The sequence below is a fragment of the Telmatherina bonti genome (assembly GCF_933228915.1).
Source record: "Telmatherina bonti genome assembly, chromosome: 13".
NCBI classification, from domain to species: domain Eukaryota; kingdom Metazoa; phylum Chordata; class Actinopteri; order Atheriniformes; family Telmatherinidae; genus Telmatherina; species Telmatherina bonti.
Window position 1 is genome coordinate 539,297 of NC_136611.1, and position 18,547 is coordinate 557,843.

The 18,547-nt window shown below is 38.2% G+C and overlaps 1 protein-coding gene across 6 annotated transcripts in view; it reads right to left on the reverse strand.

Annotated features, from left to right (window-relative positions):
- LOC306764394 (extracellular matrix organizing protein FRAS1-like) overlaps window positions 1-18,547 on the reverse strand; it is a 623,368-nt gene that overhangs the window by 302,486 nt on the left and 302,335 nt on the right. For all 6 annotated transcript variants that reach the window (XR_013771547.1, XR_013771548.1, XM_079251555.1 and 3 more), the window contains 3 exons: window positions 18,203-18,358; window positions 2,674-2,820; window positions 138-284 (listed from right to left, as the gene is read on the reverse strand). Coding sequence is in view for 4 of the 6 variants with exons in the window: in XM_079251555.1 (XP_079107681.1) it covers window positions 138-284; window positions 2,674-2,820; window positions 18,203-18,358 (450 nt within the window). In the remaining 2 variants the exon portion in view is untranslated. The remainder of the gene's footprint in view (window positions 1-137; window positions 285-2,673; window positions 2,821-18,202; window positions 18,359-18,547) is intronic.

The window sequence follows — 18,547 nt, forward strand, 5'->3', positions numbered from 1 at the left end:
ATTGATGGACCCTATAAACTCATCCTGGTGTTCTACATTACCTGCAATATGGATGGAGAGCAATTTATCCTGGTTATTGATCCAACGGGTCGCACCTACAACAGTTTGTGTTGTGTTTTCATGGGATGGCAGCGTACCTCTGCAGGCCCGGGTGGTGGTGTTGAGGTAGTACTGATGGGCGCAGCTTTCGTACTGACACTCTCCAAACAGCAGCACCTTGGCTGGGTCACGGCAGGATGTACAACCCTCGGGAGAGTCACATGTCAGGCACTGGCTGTCACATGCTGCAAACAAACAAACAAAAGGTAGACTCTAGGAGTCAAGCTTTAATAAGGCTAGAAACTCTCTTAGCATGGATCATTGTGGATTTACCACACAGTGTCCCTGAATAAACTCTACATGTAGCAGCTGGACTTTAAACCCCCTGGACGGGACAGAAATGCTGGAAAACATTTGTTCATCACCTAAAGGGGAAACTATCCATCAGAGCTACACACTTCCGTTCCTGTGACACTGACGATGTAAGTGGTGCACTGGCAGACTTTTACAGACAAACTACAGACCTCTTACATTTCATTTAACTTTTATGGCAAATGGGTTAGTTTCAGTAGGGGCAGGTCTCCCAGAGCGGGGTATCTGGTCATCTACTGAGATATTAATGTCAACATATAAATGTACAGCTTAAAGCAGACAGCTTCAGACTTATTCCTGGAAGCTGTGTTGCCTGAGAGTTTAATGTGGGTTGGACCTGCCTAATTTTAATCATTATTTATTATGTAACGGGCTGTAATGAATTTCCAAGTGGCTCATCCAAAGAACTTGGATTAAGCCACTTGGAGATGCATTGCAGCCTGTTACATAAGAAATATTGATTAAAATTTGGCAGGTCCAACCCACCTCTGTCTTTGGTCTGTTGTAAAGTTTTTAGACTAATGCGGGATGGCTTGTTTTTCCAGAGAAATCTGGATATGTGGGAGTCTAGTGATTTAAACCAAGTGGAGGATGGTCTGATGGGAACCATTGAGAAAAGGTAATTAACTTTTGGTAAAACCATCATTTTAACAGTGGAAACCCTCCCCATAAGTGATATGGGCAAGCGGTTCTACCTTGAGAGGTCATCCTCTACTGTTTTTATTAGCTGATCATGATTTAGCTTCCAGTGCTACAGTGAGAAACCTTGGAGTAATATTTGACCCTGACCTGTCCTTTGGCCCACATATTAAGCAGGTTACTAAAACAGCCTTCTTTCATTTACGTAATATAGCCAAAATTAGGGACATTCTGTCTCAGAGTGATACAGAAAAACTGGTTCACGCTTTTGTTACTTCGAGACTAGATTACTGTAACTCTCTATTACTGGGCTGTCCTAAATATGCCCTGAAAAGCCTTCAGCTGATCCAGAATTCTGCAGCCAGAGTCCTGACCAGAACCAGCAGGAGAGATCATATTTCTCCAGTTTTAGCCTCTCTTCATTGGCTGCCTGTTGAATCTAGAATAGAATTTAAAATCCTTCTCCTTACATATAAAGCCCTCCACAACCAGGCACCACTATATATCAAAGACCTCATTGTTCCTTATATACCAAGTAGAGTACTTCGTTCACTGACTGCAGGCTTACTTGTGGTTCCTAGAGTCTCAAAGAGCCGAGCAGGAGGCAGAGCCTTTGGTTATCAGGCCCCTCTCTTATGGAATAAGCTCCCAGTTAGTGTTAGGGAAGCAGACACCCTCCCCACCTTTAAGACTAGGCTGAAGACTTATCTTTTTGATAAGTCCTATAGCTAGGGATGGTTAGCATCCCTTAGTTATGCTGCTATAGGTTTAGACTGCTGAGGGACATTTCCTGATACACTGAGCTTCTTTCTTTTTCTCTTTATCTCTTTCTTTTACCCCCCCCCCCCCCCCCCTCCCCCCCCCCCCCCCCATAACAGTGTTGCATCATTAACATGTATGTCTCCTGTCTCAGCAGGTCTCCCTGGCCGGGAGTAGCAGTTCCTGTTGTCTGTTGTCTTTCTGTCCTCTTCCCCCCACACAGCAGAGGCAGATGGCTGCCTGTCCTGAGCCGGGTTCTGCCGGAGGTTTCCTTCCTGTTAAAAGGGAGTTTTTTCCTTCCCACTGTCGCCAGTGTGCTTGCTCAGGATGGGAGATTGAGTTGGACTCAACTCAATCTGTTGGTTTCCTTATATAGGCTGTTATGAATTGGCCTTCATTATGTTTTCCCCTCTGCCTGTAAAGCGTCTTGAGATGGCATTGCCGTGATTTGACGCTATATAAATAAAGTTGAATTGAATTGAATTGAATTGAATTTAACTTTATTAATTCGGTTAGTCTGGGAGAGATTATTATACCTAAATAACTAATATTTCCTGACTGTATAGTGGTGTTAGATATGTTTTTAAAGTCACAGTTAATGGGCATTGCTGTAGTCTTTAACCAGTTAATAGAATAGTCTGATATTGAAGAGAATTTATTAATTAGTGTGATTGTCTGTAAAAGAAATGTTTGCGAGTTTGACAAGATTGTTGTTTTCTCCTTGTTTGTTTTTAACTAGCCAGGAACTTTCCAGATTTGTTTCCATGTTCAAAGTTCTCCAAGAGAAGTCTTTGCACCAAGAATTGTGTTTTCAGATGCATTCTCTGATTAATCAGTGGAGATGCAGTGGTGATGCCTTCTTACCCTGACAGATCCGACGACCGTTGCCATAGTAACCAAGGGGACATTTGGGAGCACAAAAACCAGAGGGCCAAAGCATGCTGTTGGCTGGGCAGGAAGTACAAGAGAGAGGCCCCGCCCCATGGCATGTCTCACATGACGGATGGCATTCTGGGAAAATAGAGAATGAAAAGTTGGTGACATTTCGTCAAGATACACAATAATTTAAATTTCCAGCAAGGTATGATGGAAGAAAATATTTCTATAAGGTAGATGTACCTTGAACGTACAATGGCAAGATTGGAGGTAGGACAATACCATCCTAGACTAATTCAGATTGGTAGTTTGTCAAGTTTATCAACAGAGTAACAATCAGTCAGTGATGGCAGCTTGGATGATGCTGGTTTAGGATCAGTCTCTGTTATAATTAAGGTAGAAATTAAGCTAGAAGAGCTGATTGCTGGTACGTCTGGTCATACAAGTGTCAGAATCTTAGGTGCATGGCACTTCGGTTGCATCTACCGCTATTTGTCCAGACACTGAATGACTTTAAAGCTTAGGATAAAAACATACCAGTGATAAGCTACACAAAACAATACATGTAGATGGCATCCACATGTCCCATCTATTAACAGAGATGTTAACAATACGTTAAGATTATAAAAGGCAAGGGAAAAATGCCTAACAATGTTATTTTGGACTATTGCACGAAAGCGAGTATTTACCCGACACGTCCAGCTGCATTTGTTGCTGAAGTCAATGAGTTGTTCACTCTTGTTTTCAGGGTCTGATCCAGGCTCAAACATGTACAGTTGTATGTTTGATGTTGACATTATTTCCAGAGTAACTACTTTGGTTTGTTCATCAGTTCTGTGTGTTTCTATGAAGAAAAAAGCTGATGTGCATCTACATCTGCTCCTAGCAGTTGACCAATCAAATGCATCCAGTAGTAGGGGAAGGTGGGGCTTATGGTGGAGAATTCTCTTTCAGCTTGTTTCTGACAGATCTGAGAGGATCAATGCAAAATTATCGAAGGGTTTTGTGAAAAACGCTTTATAATTTCTTGCCTTCTGGACTTGCATATTAAAATATATTATCCTGAAATCTGCAGAGTAGAGTTACTTTATTCTAAGTGTAAAAGTAGATTTACAAAATTTTCACTAACTGTTATCAAGAAAACAGAACCAAAAATTTCTGAGAGCTCTAAAAGCCCACATTCTGTACTACACTCAAAGATGCACAGCTGGTAGCTTGCTTTCAGCTCTAACAAAGCCAAAGAAAAGAGAAACGTCACCTTTCATGCTGATTCATCATCACACTTTTCTACACAAGAACGACTGAAACGTATGAATACTTCAATGTTGTGGTGTTTGCTGTTGATCACAGTGTGTGTGCCTGAGTTAAATAACATTCCAGAGGATTAACTCTTACACCCCAAAGCCTCCTCACACTGGATCTACATCTGCATGCAACTTTGCAGCAGCTTTCTGTGAACTTTGCTACACCAACACTCAAACAAGACACTGGGAGAGAATCAACGGTAAATCATCCAGAGACACAACATCCAGAGTTAAAACATGAGGAGTTAAAATGTCAGGAGTTAAAATGTCACAAGTTAAAAAATTAAAATGTCAGACGTTAAAACTTTGGAAGTTTATACGTTGGAAGTAAAAACGTCATAAGTGAAAACATCACGAGTTAAAACATGAGGAGTCAAAACATCCAGACTTAAAGCTTCCAGAGTTAAACATCCAGACTTAAAACATCCAGAGTTAAACATCCAGACTTAAAACATCCAGAGTTAAACATCCAGACTTAAAACATCCAGAGTTAAACATCCAGACTTAAAACATCCAAAGTTAAACATCCAGACTTAAAACATCCAGAGTTAAAACACCCAGAGTTAAACATCCAGACTTAAAACATCCAGACTTAAAACATCCAGACTTAAAACATCCAGACTTAAAACACCCAGAGTTAAACATCCACACTTAAAACATCCAGAGTTAAACATCCAGACTTAAAACATCCAGAGTTAAACATCCAGACTTAAAACATCCAGAGTTAAACATCCAGACTTAAAACATCCAGAGTTAAACATCCAGACTTAAAACATCCAGAGTTAAACATCCAGACTTAAAACATCCAGAGTTAAACATCCAGACTTAAAACATCCAGAGTTAAACATCCAGACTTAAAACATCCAGAGTTAAAACACCCAGAGTTAAACATCCACACTTAAAACATCCAGACTTAAAACATCCAGAGTTAAAACATCCAGAGTTAAACATCCAGAGTTAAACATCCAGACTTAAAACATCCAGAGTTAAAACATCCAGACTTAAAACATCCAGATTTAAAACATCCAGGGTTAAACATCCAGACTTAAAACATCCAGAGTTAAACATCCAGACTTAAAACATCCAGAGTTAAACATCCAGACTTAAAACATCCAGAGTAAAACATCCAGACTTAAAACATCCAAAGTTAAACATCCAGACTTAAAACACCCAGAGTTAAACATCCAGACTTAAAACATCCAGAGTTAAAACATCCAGAGTTAAACATCCATAGTTAAACATCCAGACTTAAAACATCCAGAGTTAAACATCCAGACTTAAAACATCCAGACTTAAAACATCCAGAGTTAAAACATCCAGACTTAAACATCCAGAGTTAAACATCCAGACTTAAACATCCAGAGTTAAACATCCAGAGTTATAACATCCAGACTTAAAACATCCAGACTTAAAACATCCAGAGTTAAAACATCCAGAGTTAAACATCCAGAGTTAAACATCCAGACTTAAAACATCCAGAGTTAAACATCCAGACTTAAAACATCCAGACTTAAAACATCCAGAGTTAAAACATCCAGAGTTAAACATCCAGACTTAAACATCCAGACTTAAAACATCCAGAGTTAAACATCCAGACTTAAAACATCCAGAGTTAAACATCCAGACTTAAAACATCCAGACTTAAAACATCCAGAGTTAAAACATCCAGAGTTAAACATCCAGACTTAAAACATCCAGAGTTAAAACATCCAGACTTAAAATATCCAGACTTAAAACATCCAGAGTTAAACATCCAGGGTTAGAACATCCGGAGTTAAAACTTCATGAGTTAGAAAGTCGGATATTAAAATGTCAGACATTAAAACTTTGGCATTGAAACGTCAGAAATTAAAACATCAGAAGTGAAATGATCTGGAGTTAAAACATTAGGTTAAAATGAGTTAAATGTCAGAGTTAACATGTCAGAAGTTAAAACATAGGAAGTTAAAATATCGGAAGTTAAAACATCAAAAGTTGAATTGTCTGAATTTAAAACGTCAGAAGTTAAAACATCTGAAGGAAAAACATCAAGAGTTAAATCATCGGAAGTTAAAACGTCAGAAGTTAAAATGTCAGAAGTTAAAATTTGAGATGTTAAAATGTCAGAAGTTAAAACATCTGAAGTGAAAACATCAGGAGTTAAAACATTGGAAGGTAAATTTTTTTTTTTTAATAAAATATATTTAAAAATAAATAAATAAATAAAATAAGACTTAAAACATCCAGACTTAAAACATCCAGAGTTAAAACATCCAGAGTTAAACATCCAGAGTTAAACATCCAGACTTAAAACATCCAGAGTTAAAACATCCAGAGTTAAAACATCCAGACTTAAAAAATCCAGATTTAAAACATCCAGACTTAAAACATCCAGAGTTAAACATCCAGAGTTAAACATCCAGAGTTAAAACATCCAAAGTTAAACATCCAGAGTTAAACATCCAGACTTAAAACATCCAGACTTAAAACATCCAGAGTTAAAACATCCAGAGTTAAACATCCAGACTTAAAACATCCAGAGTTAAACATCCAGAGTTAAACATCCAGACTTAAAACATCCAGAGTTAAAACATCCAGACTTAAAATATCCAGATTTAAAACATCCAGGGTTAAACATCCAGACTTAAAACATCCAGAGTTAAACATCCAGAGTTAAAACACCCAGAGTTAAACATCCAGACTTAAAACATCCAGAGTTAAACATCTAGAGTTAAAACATCCAGAGTTAAACATCCAGAGTTAAACATCCAGACTTAAAACATCCAGAGTTAAAACATCCAGACTTAAAACATCCAGACTTAAAACATCCAGAGTTAAAACATCCAGACTTAAAACATCCAGACTTAAAACATCCAGAGTTAAACATCCAGACTTAAAACATCCAGAGTTAAACATCCAGACTTAAAACATCCAGAGTTAAACATCCAGACTTAAAACATCCAGACTTAAAACATCCAGAGTTAAAACATCCAGACTTAAAACATCCAGAGTTAAAACATCCAGACTTAAAACATCCAGACTTAAAACATCCAGAGTTAAACATCCAGACTTAAAACATCCAGAGTTAAACATCCAGACTTAAAACATCCAGAGTTAAACATCCAGACTTAAAACATCCAGACTTAAAACATCCAGAGTTAAAACATCCAGAGTTAAACATCCAGAGTTAAACATCCAGACTTAAAACATCCAGACTTAAAACATCCAGATTTAAAACATCCAGGGTTAAACAACCAGAGTTAAAACATCCAGACTTAAAACATCCAGAGTTAAACATCCAGAGTTAAACATCCAGAGTTAAACATCCAGACTTAAAACATCCAGAGTTAAACATCCAGACTTAAAACATCCAGAGTTAAAACATCCAGACTTAAAACATCCAGAGTTAAAACATCCAGAGTTAAACATCCAGACTTAAACATCCAGACTTAAAACATCCAGAGTTAAACATCCAGACTTAAAACATCCAGAGTTAAAACATCCAGACTTAAAACATCCAGACTTAAAACATCCAGACTTAAAACATCCAGAGTTAAACATCCAGACTTAAAACATCCAGAGTTAAAACATCCAGACTTAAAACATCCAGAGTTAAAACATCCAGACTTAAAACATCCAGATTTAAAACATCCAGGGTTAAACATCCAGACTTAAAACATCCAGAGTTAAACATCCAGACTTAAAACATCCAGAGTAAAACATCCAGACTTAAAACATCCAAAGTTAAACATCCAGACTTAAAACATCCAGAGTTAAAACACCCAGAGTTAAACATCCAGACTTAAAACATCCAGACTTAAAACATCCAGAGTTAAAACATCCAGAGTTAAAACATCCAGACTTAAAACATCCAGACTTAAAACATCCAGAGTTAAAACATCCAGAGTTAAACATCCAGAGTTAAAACATCCAGACTTAAAACATCCAGAGTTAAAACATCCAGACTTAAAACATCCAGAGTTAAAACATCCAGACTTAAAACATCCAGATTTAAAACATCCAGGGTTAAAACATCCAGACTTAAAACATCCAGACTTAAAACATCCAGAGTTAAAACATCCAGAGTTAAACATCCAGAGTTAAACATCTAGAGTTAAAACATCCAGAGTTAAACATCCAGAGTTAAAACATCCAGACTTAAAACATCCAGAGTTAAAACATCCAGACTTAAAACATCTAGACTTAAAACATCCAGAGTTAAAACATCCAGACTTAAAACATCCAGATTTAAAACATCCAGGGTTAAACATCCAGACTTAAAACATCCAGAGTTAAACATCCAGACTTAAAACATCCAGAGTAAAACATCCAGACTTAAAACATCCAAAGTTAAACATCCAGACTTAAAACATCCAGAGTTAAAACACCCAGAGTTAAACATCCAGACTTAAAACATCCAGACTTAAAACATCCAGACTTAAAACATCCAGACTTAAAACATCCAGACTTAAAACATCCAGAGTTAAAACATCCAGAGTTAAACATCCAGAGTTAAACATCCAGACTTAAAACATCCAGAGTTAAACATCCAGACTTCAAACATCCAAAGTTAAACATCCAGACTTAAAACATCCAGAGTTAAAACACCCAGAGTTAAACATCCAGACTTAAAACATCCAGACTTAAAACATCCAGAGTTAAAACATCCAGAGTTAAACATCCAGAGTTAAACATCCAGACTTAAAACATCCAGACTTAAAACATCCAGAGTTAAAACATCCAGAGTTAAACATCCAGACTTAAAACATCCAGACTTAAAACATCCAGACTTAAAACATCCAGATTTAAAACATCCAGGGTTAAACATCCAGAGTTAAAACATCCAGACTTAAAACATCCAGAGTTAAACATCCAGAGTTAAACATCCAGAGTTAAACATCCAGACTTAAAACATCCAGAGTTAAACATCCAGACTTAAAACATCCAGACTTAAAACATCCAGAGTTAAAACACCCAGAGTTAAACATCCAGACTTAAAACATCCAGACTTAAAACACCCAGAGTTAAAACATCCAGACTTAAAACATCCAGAGTTAAACATCCACACTTAAAACATCCAGAGTTAAACATCCAGACTTAAAACATCCAGAGTTAAACATCCAGACTTAAAACATCCAGAGTTAAACATCCAGACTTAAAACATCCAGAGTTAAACATCCAGACTTAAAACATCCAGAGTTAAACATCCAGACTTAAAACATCCAGAGTTAAACATCCAGACTTAAAACATCCAGAGTTAAACATCCAGACTTAAAACATCCAGAGTTAAAACACCCAGAGTTAAACATCCACACTTAAAACATCCAGACTTAAAACATCCAGAGTTAAAACATCCAGAGTTAAACATCCAGAGTTAAACATCCAGACTTAAAACATCCAGAGTTAAAACATCCAGACTTAAAACATCCAGATTTAAAACATCCAGGGTTAAACATCCAGACTTAAAACATCCAGAGTTAAACATCCAGACTTAAAACATCCAGAGTTAAACATCCAGACTTAAAACATCCAGAGTAAAACATCCAGACTTAAAACATCCAAAGTTAAACATCCAGACTTAAAACACCCAGAGTTAAACATCCAGACTTAAAACATCCAGAGTTAAAACATCCAGAGTTAAACATCCATAGTTAAACATCCAGACTTAAAACATCCAGAGTTAAACATCCAGACTTAAAACATCCAGACTTAAAACATCCAGAGTTAAAACATCCAGACTTAAACATCCAGAGTTAAACATCCAGACTTAAACATCCAGAGTTAAACATCCAGAGTTATAACATCCAGACTTAAAACATCCAGACTTAAAACATCCAGAGTTAAAACATCCAGAGTTAAACATCCAGAGTTAAACATCCAGACTTAAAACATCCAGAGTTAAACATCCAGACTTAAAACATCCAGACTTAAAACATCCAGAGTTAAAACATCCAGAGTTAAACATCCAGACTTAAACATCCAGACTTAAAACATCCAGAGTTAAACATCCAGACTTAAAACATCCAGAGTTAAACATCCAGACTTAAAACATCCAGACTTAAAACATCCAGAGTTAAAACATCCAGAGTTAAACATCCAGACTTAAAACATCCAGAGTTAAAACATCCAGACTTAAAATATCCAGACTTAAAACATCCAGAGTTAAACATCCAGGGTTAGAACATCCGGAGTTAAAACTTCATGAGTTAGAAAGTCGGATATTAAAATGTCAGACATTAAAACTTTGGCATTGAAACGTCAGAAATTAAAACATCAGAAGTGAAATGATCTGGAGTTAAAACATTAGGTTAAAATGAGTTAAATGTCAGAGTTAACATGTCAGAAGTTAAAACATAGGAAGTTAAAATATCGGAAGTTAAAACATCAAAAGTTGAATTGTCTGAATTTAAAACGTCAGAAGTTAAAACATCTGAAGGAAAAACATCAAGAGTTAAATCATCGGAAGTTAAAACGTCAGAAGTTAAAATGTCAGAAGTTAAAATTTGAGATGTTAAAATGTCAGAAGTTAAAACATCTGAAGTGAAAACATCAGGAGTTAAAACATTGGAAGGTAAATTTTTTTTTTTTAATAAAATATATTTAAAAATAAATAAATAAATAAAATAAGACTTAAAACATCCAGACTTAAAACATCCAGAGTTAAAACATCCAGAGTTAAACATCCAGAGTTAAACATCCAGACTTAAAACATCCAGAGTTAAAACATCCAGAGTTAAAACATCCAGACTTAAAAAATCCAGATTTAAAACATCCAGACTTAAAACATCCAGAGTTAAACATCCAGAGTTAAACATCCAGAGTTAAAACATCCAAAGTTAAACATCCAGAGTTAAACATCCAGACTTAAAACATCCAGACTTAAAACATCCAGAGTTAAAACATCCAGAGTTAAACATCCAGACTTAAAACATCCAGAGTTAAACATCCAGAGTTAAACATCCAGACTTAAAACATCCAGAGTTAAAACATCCAGACTTAAAACATCCAGATTTAAAACATCCAGGGTTAAACATCCAGACTTAAAACATCCAGAGTTAAACATCCAGAGTTAAAACACCCAGAGTTAAACATCCAGACTTAAAACATCCAGAGTTAAACATCTAGAGTTAAAACATCCAGAGTTAAACATCCAGAGTTAAACATCCAGACTTAAAACATCCAGAGTTAAAACATCCAGACTTAAAACATCCAGACTTAAAACATCCAGAGTTAAAACATCCAGACTTAAAACATCCAGAGTTAAACATCCAGACTTAAAACATCCAGAGTTAAACATCCAGACTTAAAACATCCAGAGTTAAACATCCAGACTTAAAACATCCAGACTTAAAACATCCAGAGTTAAAACATCCAGACTTAAAACATCCAGAGTTAAAACATCCAGACTTAAAACATCCAGACTTAAAACATCCAGAGTTAAACATCCAGACTTAAAACATCCAGAGTTAAACATCCAGACTTAAAACATCCAGAGTTAAACATCCAGACTTAAAACATCCAGACTTAAAACATCCAGAGTTAAAACATCCAGAGTTAAACATCCAGAGTTAAACATCCAGACTTAAAACATCCAGACTTAAAACATCCAGATTTAAAACATCCAGGGTTAAACATCCAGAGTTAAAACATCCAGACTTAAAACATCCAGAGTTAAACATCCAGAGTTAAACATCCAGAGTTAAACATCCAGACTTAAAACATCCAGAGTTAAACATCCAGACTTAAAACATCCAGAGTTAAAACATCCAGACTTAAAACATCCAGAGTTAAAACATCCAGAGTTAAACATCCAGACTTAAACATCCAGACTTAAAACATCCAGAGTTAAACATCCAGACTTAAAACATCCAGAGTTAAAACATCCAGACTTAAAACATCCAGACTTAAAACATCCAGACTTAAAACATCCAGAGTTAAACATCCAGACTTAAAACATCCAGAGTTAAAACATCCAGACTTAAAACATCCAGAGTTAAAACATCCAGACTTAAAACATCCAGATTTAAAACATCCAGGGTTAAACATCCAGACTTAAAACATCCAGAGTTAAACATCCAGACTTAAAACATCCAGAGTAAAACATCCAGACTTAAAACATCCAAAGTTAAACATCCAGACTTAAAACATCCAGAGTTAAAACACCCAGAGTTAAACATCCAGACTTAAAACATCCAGACTTAAAACATCCAGAGTTAAAACATCCAGAGTTAAAACATCCAGACTTAAAACATCCAGACTTAAAACATCCAGAGTTAAAACATCCAGAGTTAAACATCCAGAGTTAAAACATCCAGACTTAAAACATCCAGAGTTAAAACATCCAGACTTAAAACATCCAGATTTAAAACATCCAGGGTTAAAACATCCAGACTTAAAACATCCAGACTTAAAACATCCAGAGTTAAAACATCCAGAGTTAAACATCCAGAGTTAAACATCTAGAGTTAAAACATCCAGAGTTAAACATCCAGAGTTAAAACATCCAGACTTAAAACATCCAGAGTTAAAACATCCAGACTTAAAACATCTAGACTTAAAACATCCAGAGTTAAAACATCCAGACTTAAAACATCCAGATTTAAAACATCCAGGGTTAAACATCCAGACTTAAAACATCCAGAGTTAAACATCCAGACTTAAAACATCCAGAGTAAAACATCCAGACTTAAAACATCCAAAGTTAAACATCCAGACTTAAAACATCCAGAGTTAAAACACCCAGAGTTAAACATCCAGACTTAAAACATCCAGACTTAAAACATCCAGACTTAAAACATCCAGACTTAAAACATCCAGACTTAAAACATCCAGAGTTAAAACATCCAGAGTTAAACATCCAGAGTTAAACATCCAGACTTAAAACATCCAGAGTTAAACATCCAGACTTAAAACATCCAAAGTTAAACATCCAGACTTAAAACATCCAGAGTTAAAACACCCAGAGTTAAACATCCAGACTTAAAACATCCAGACTTAAAACATCCAGAGTTAAAACATCCAGAGTTAAACATCCAGAGTTAAACATCCAGACTTAAAACATCCAGACTTAAAACATCCAGAGTTAAAACATCCAGAGTTAAACATCCAGACTTAAAACATCCAGACTTAAAACATCCAGACTTAAAACATCCAGATTTAAAACATCCAGGGTTAAACATCCAGAGTTAAAACATCCAGACTTAAAACATCCAGAGTTAAACATCCAGAGTTAAACATCCAGAGTTAAACATCCAGACTTAAAACATCCAGAGTTAAACATCCAGACTTAAAACATCCAGACTTAAAACATCCAGAGTTAAAACATCCAGACTTAAAACATCCAGACTTAAAACATCCAGAGTTAAAACATCCAGAGTTAAACATCCAGAGTTAAACATCCAGACTTAAAACATCCAGAGTTAAAACACCCAGAGTTAAACATCCAGACTTAAAACATCCAGACTTAAAACATCCAGAGTTAAAACATCCAGAGTTAAACATCCAGAGTTAAACATCCAGACTTAAAACATCCAGAGTTAAACATCCAGACTTAAAACATCCAGACTTAAAACATCCAGAGTTAAAACATCCAGAGTTAAACATCCAGACTTAAACATCCAGACTTAAAACATCCAGAGTTAAACATCCAGACTTAAAACATCCAGACTTAAAACATCCAGAGTTAAACATCCAGACTTAAAACATCCAGAGTTAAAACATCCAGACTTAAAACATCCAGACTTAAAACATCCAGACTTAAAACATCCAGACTTAAAACATCCAGACTTAAAACATCCAGACTTAAACATCCAGAGTTAAACATCCAGACTTAAAACATCCAGAGTTAAACATCCAGAGTTAAACATCCAGACTTAAAACATCCAGACTTAAACATCCAGAGTTAAACATCCAGACTTAAAACATCCAGAGTTAAACATCCAGACTTAAAACATCCAGACTTAAAACATCCAGACTTAAAACATCCAGAGTTAAACATCCAGACTTAAAACATCCAGACTTAAAACATCCAGAGTTAAACATCCAGACTTAAAACATCCAGAGTTAAACATCCAGACTTAAAACATCCAGAGTTAAACATCCAGACTTAAACATCCAGAGTTAAACATCCAGAGTTATAACATCCAGACTTAAAACATCCAGAGTTAAAACATCCAGACTTAAAACATCCAGAGTTAAAACATCCAGACTTAAAACATCCAGACTTAAAACATCCAGACTTAAAACATCCAGACTTAAAACATCCAGACTTAAAACATCCAGAGTTAAACATCCAGGGTTAGAACATCCGGAGTTAAAACTTCATGAGTTAGAAAGTCGGATATTAAAATGTCAGACATTAAAACTTTGGCATTGAAACGTCAGAAATTAAAACATCAGAAGTGAAATGATCTGGAGTTAAAACATTAGGTTAAAATGAGTTAAATGTCAGAGTTAACATGTCAGAAGTTAAAACATAGGAAGTTAAAATATCGGAAGTTAAAACATCAAAAGTTGAATTGTCTGAATTTAAAACGTCAGAAGTTAAAACATCTGAAGGAAAAACATCAAGAGTTAAATCATCGGAAGTTAAAACGTCAGAAGTTAAAATGTCAGAAGTTAAAATTTGAGATGTTAAAATGTCAGAAGTTAAAACATCTGAAGTGAAAACATCAGGAGTTAAAACATTGGAAGGTAAATTTTTTTTTTTAAATAAAATATATTTAAAAATAAATAAATAAATAAAATAAATTAACAAAAAATAAATAAATAAATAAAAAGGAAGGTAAAATATTGGAAGTTAAAAAGTCAGAAGTTAAAACGTCAGATGTTAAACTTAACACATTTAACTGAAGTTAAATGTGTTAAAACTGAAGTTAAATGTGTTAAAAGTTATAACTTTGGAAATTAAAATGTCGGAGGTTAAAATTTCAGAAGATAAAACGGTGGAAGTTAAAAATGTCAGAAGTCTCCCACACTATCCTCATCCTCTGTCACCTTCGGTCACCTCCCGTCTCTGGAACTGTCAGTCCGCAGTTAACAAAACAGAATTCATCAGTTCTCTGATGTCAGTCTTACACGTTCAGGTCCTGGTCCTGACTGAGACCTGGATCCGTCCGGAAAACACCGCGACTCCTGCTGTCCTCTCCCTTAACGCAGATTTCACCCAGACACCTCGCTCTGCTGGACGAGGAGGTGGAACGGGCGTCCTGCTTCCTAAAACATGGAGCTTTACCTCTCTGTGTCCCATGGCTTCCTGCTCATCATGTAATCCAGGTCTCTGCTCCGACCGATACATACATTCTGGTCATATATGGCCTCCAGGAGGCAACATGAACCACTTTATCTCTGAGATGGATATGTTACTCTCTGACACACCTGATGATGTCACACCCCTAATTGTCATGGGAGACTTAAATATTCACACTGGCAAAACTCAGGTCAATGACTTTATGGATCTTATCACCTCCTTCAGTCTCAGACCGGTCCAGACTCCTCCGACACACAAGGCTAGCAGCACTATGGATCTGGTCCTGACCAGGAACTGGTCCACAGTGGATCTGTCTGTCACTCTGCTGCACCTCTCAGACCACCTCCTGGTCACATTCTCAGCCCTTCTCTCTCATGGTGCTGAAGAGGCTCCGAGGACGGTTTCCTACCGCAGAAACCTGAGATCTCTAAGTCCTGCACAGCTGCCTGATGAGGTTAACTCTACCCTGCCCTCTGATTCAGACTTCTCCTCACTGTCTACTAATGAGGCTCCAGAAACACTCTGATCCTCTCTGGACAAACTCTGTCCTCTGCTGTCTAAAGCAGCCAGACTAAACCCTCCCAGTCCATGGCTCACTGAGACGTCACAGAGCAGGTCTCAGGCCAGCAGAAAGAAAAGAAGTCCCTGACTTGTCAGAGTCCCAGCAGAACCTCTCAGTCTTCACATCCAGCCTGACGGCTGCCAACATAGACTTCTATCAGAAGCAGATCCACAAAGCTCCCAACACACGGCAGCTGTTCATGGCCTTCAACTGTCTTCTTTCTCCAGCAGCTGCTCAGCCTCCCGCCACGCTGACTGCAGACATGTTGGCTTCCTGTTTTACTGAAAAGGTTGCTACCATCAGGAATCACTTCTCTGAGCCTGACCAGCTCAGTCCACCACATCCAGCTAGTGGTGCCTCACTTTGCTCTTTCTGCCCTCTGAATGAGGACCAAGTCTCTAAACTTCTAGTCAACTCTAAAGCCACTAGCTGTCCTCTGGATCCGGTCCCTACCGACATCCTGCAGAGCATTTTACCTCCAATCAATCTGCAGGGACCCATATTATCATCTCCTCTCTGGAATCCGCCGTCTTTCCCTCTGTCTTCCAGCAAGCTCGGGTCACCCCGCTGCTGAAGAAACCCACACTCAACCCAGTCCAGGTTGGAAACTACCGGCTGGTCCCACTGGTGCCGTTCATGTCCAGACTACTGGAGCGGGTCGTCTTCAGTCTCCCAGTTCCTCCATGATAGAAACCAGTTAGATCCACATCAGTCTGGCTTTAGGCGAGGCCATTCCACTGGAACTGCTCTCCTGTCTGCTACTGGTTCCCTAACACCAGATCCACTGGTCAGTCCTGGTCCTGCTGGACCAGATCCACTGGTCAGTCCTGGTCCTGCTGGACCAGATCCACTGGTCAGTCCTCAGTCCTGGTGCTGCTGGACCAGATCCACTGGTCAATCCTCAGTCCTGATCCTGCTGGACCAGATCCACCGGTCAGTCCTGGTCCTGCTGGACCAGATCCACTGGTCAGTCCTCAGTCCTGGTCCTGCTGGACAGGATCCACCGGTCAGTCCTGATCCTGCTGGACCAGATCCACTGGTCAGTCCTGGTCCTGCTGGACCAGATCCACTGGTCAGTCCTGATCCTGCTGGACCAGATCCACTGGTCAGTCCTGGTCCTGCTGGACCAGATCCACTGGTCAGTCCTGGTCCTGCTGGACCAGATCCACTATCCACCTCCTCACTCGGTGCAGTTAGAAGCTCTTACAGCTTCTCCTACCACTACTATGCAGATGACACTCAGCTTTTCCTTTCCTTCCCACCAGACGACACAACGTTTCTCTGAGAATATCAGCTTGCCTTGCTGATATCTCTGCATGGATGAAGGATCGCCACCTCAATCTGTCCAAGACAGAGCTCATTGTCTGTCCAGCTGATCCTTCCTTACATCCGCAATTAAGTGTGAAGCTCCACTCTATCACACTTGTTCCTACGTCTGCTGCCTGGAATCTGGGTGTCATGATGGATGACCGGCTGACCTTTAAGGTCCATGTTGCCTCGGTTGCCCGTACCTGCTGATATGCTCTCTACAACATCAAGAGAATCAGACGTACCTGACAGAACACACGACTCAGCTTCTGGTTCAGGTTCTGGTCATCTCACACATCGATTACTGCAGTTCCCTACTGGCAGGTCTGCCTGCATGCTGGTTAAACCTCTGCAGATGATCCAGAACCAGCAGCGCGTCTGGTTTTCAACCAACCCAAACGAGCTCATATCACTCCGCTGCTAATCGCTCTTCACTGGCTTCTGGTCGCACCACGCATCAAATTCAAAGCTTTGCTTCTGGTTTAACAACAAAACAATAACTCAAACGTCTCCCGTCTACCTTCACTCCCTAATCCAGACCTACACTCCCTCTCCACAGCTACGTTCCACCAGTGAAAGACGCCTCGTGTTACCACCAATACATGGGACTAAATCACCAGCCAGACTCTTTTCCTCTGTTGTTCCACGATGGTGGAATGATCTCCCAAACTCTGTCCGCTCTGCAGAGTCCCTGTCTGCTTTTAAGACCCAGCTGAAGACTCAGCTCTTCAAGGAGAACTTCAACAATTAGTATAGCTGTATTTGTTGGAAAGTTGGAGAACTTAGCCCAGTTCTTTGCAACAAACTTTATGATATTAATTCTTTGTATTGTAATATAGGTGGTATTATGGGGTAGGAAGGGAGTAAACAAATAAACAAAAAAAAAAAAAAAGAAGCCTGTAGCACTTCATGGAAGGACCTGCGTCCAACTGGACAGTCCACCAGCACCTTCCTACGATGTCCTCTACTGTTTTATTTCATGCTTGTGTTGTTCTCACTCAGATGTAAGTCACTTTGGATAAAAGTGTCTGTTAAATGACTGTAGAATAGAAAGACCCGATCTGACCTCTTGACCTCTGGGCCATATACATTCTGTAAAAAGGTAGAAGTCCTTACTGATACAGGCTCCATGATAGCTGTGATGTCCCGTTGGACATTCAAAGACGCAGTGATCACCCAGCAGCCAGGTCCTCGGAGCTTTACACCACAGACAAACGCTGCCGATGCCCGTCTGGATGTCGGCGGTGCAGCGCTGGCAGTCTGGGCTGCACTCTGCAGGGAAAACATAGAAAATGAGTCTAATGTTTCAAAGTTACCCATAGTGCTGACAGAAAAAAAACAGAAAAAAGGAAGTTAACTCCTCAACAACTAACATATTTATTTCTGTTTATTCATATTCTATTATGAATATTGTGTGTGTGCATGTCAATTATTAACCTCCGGTGGTTAAAAATGAAGCCT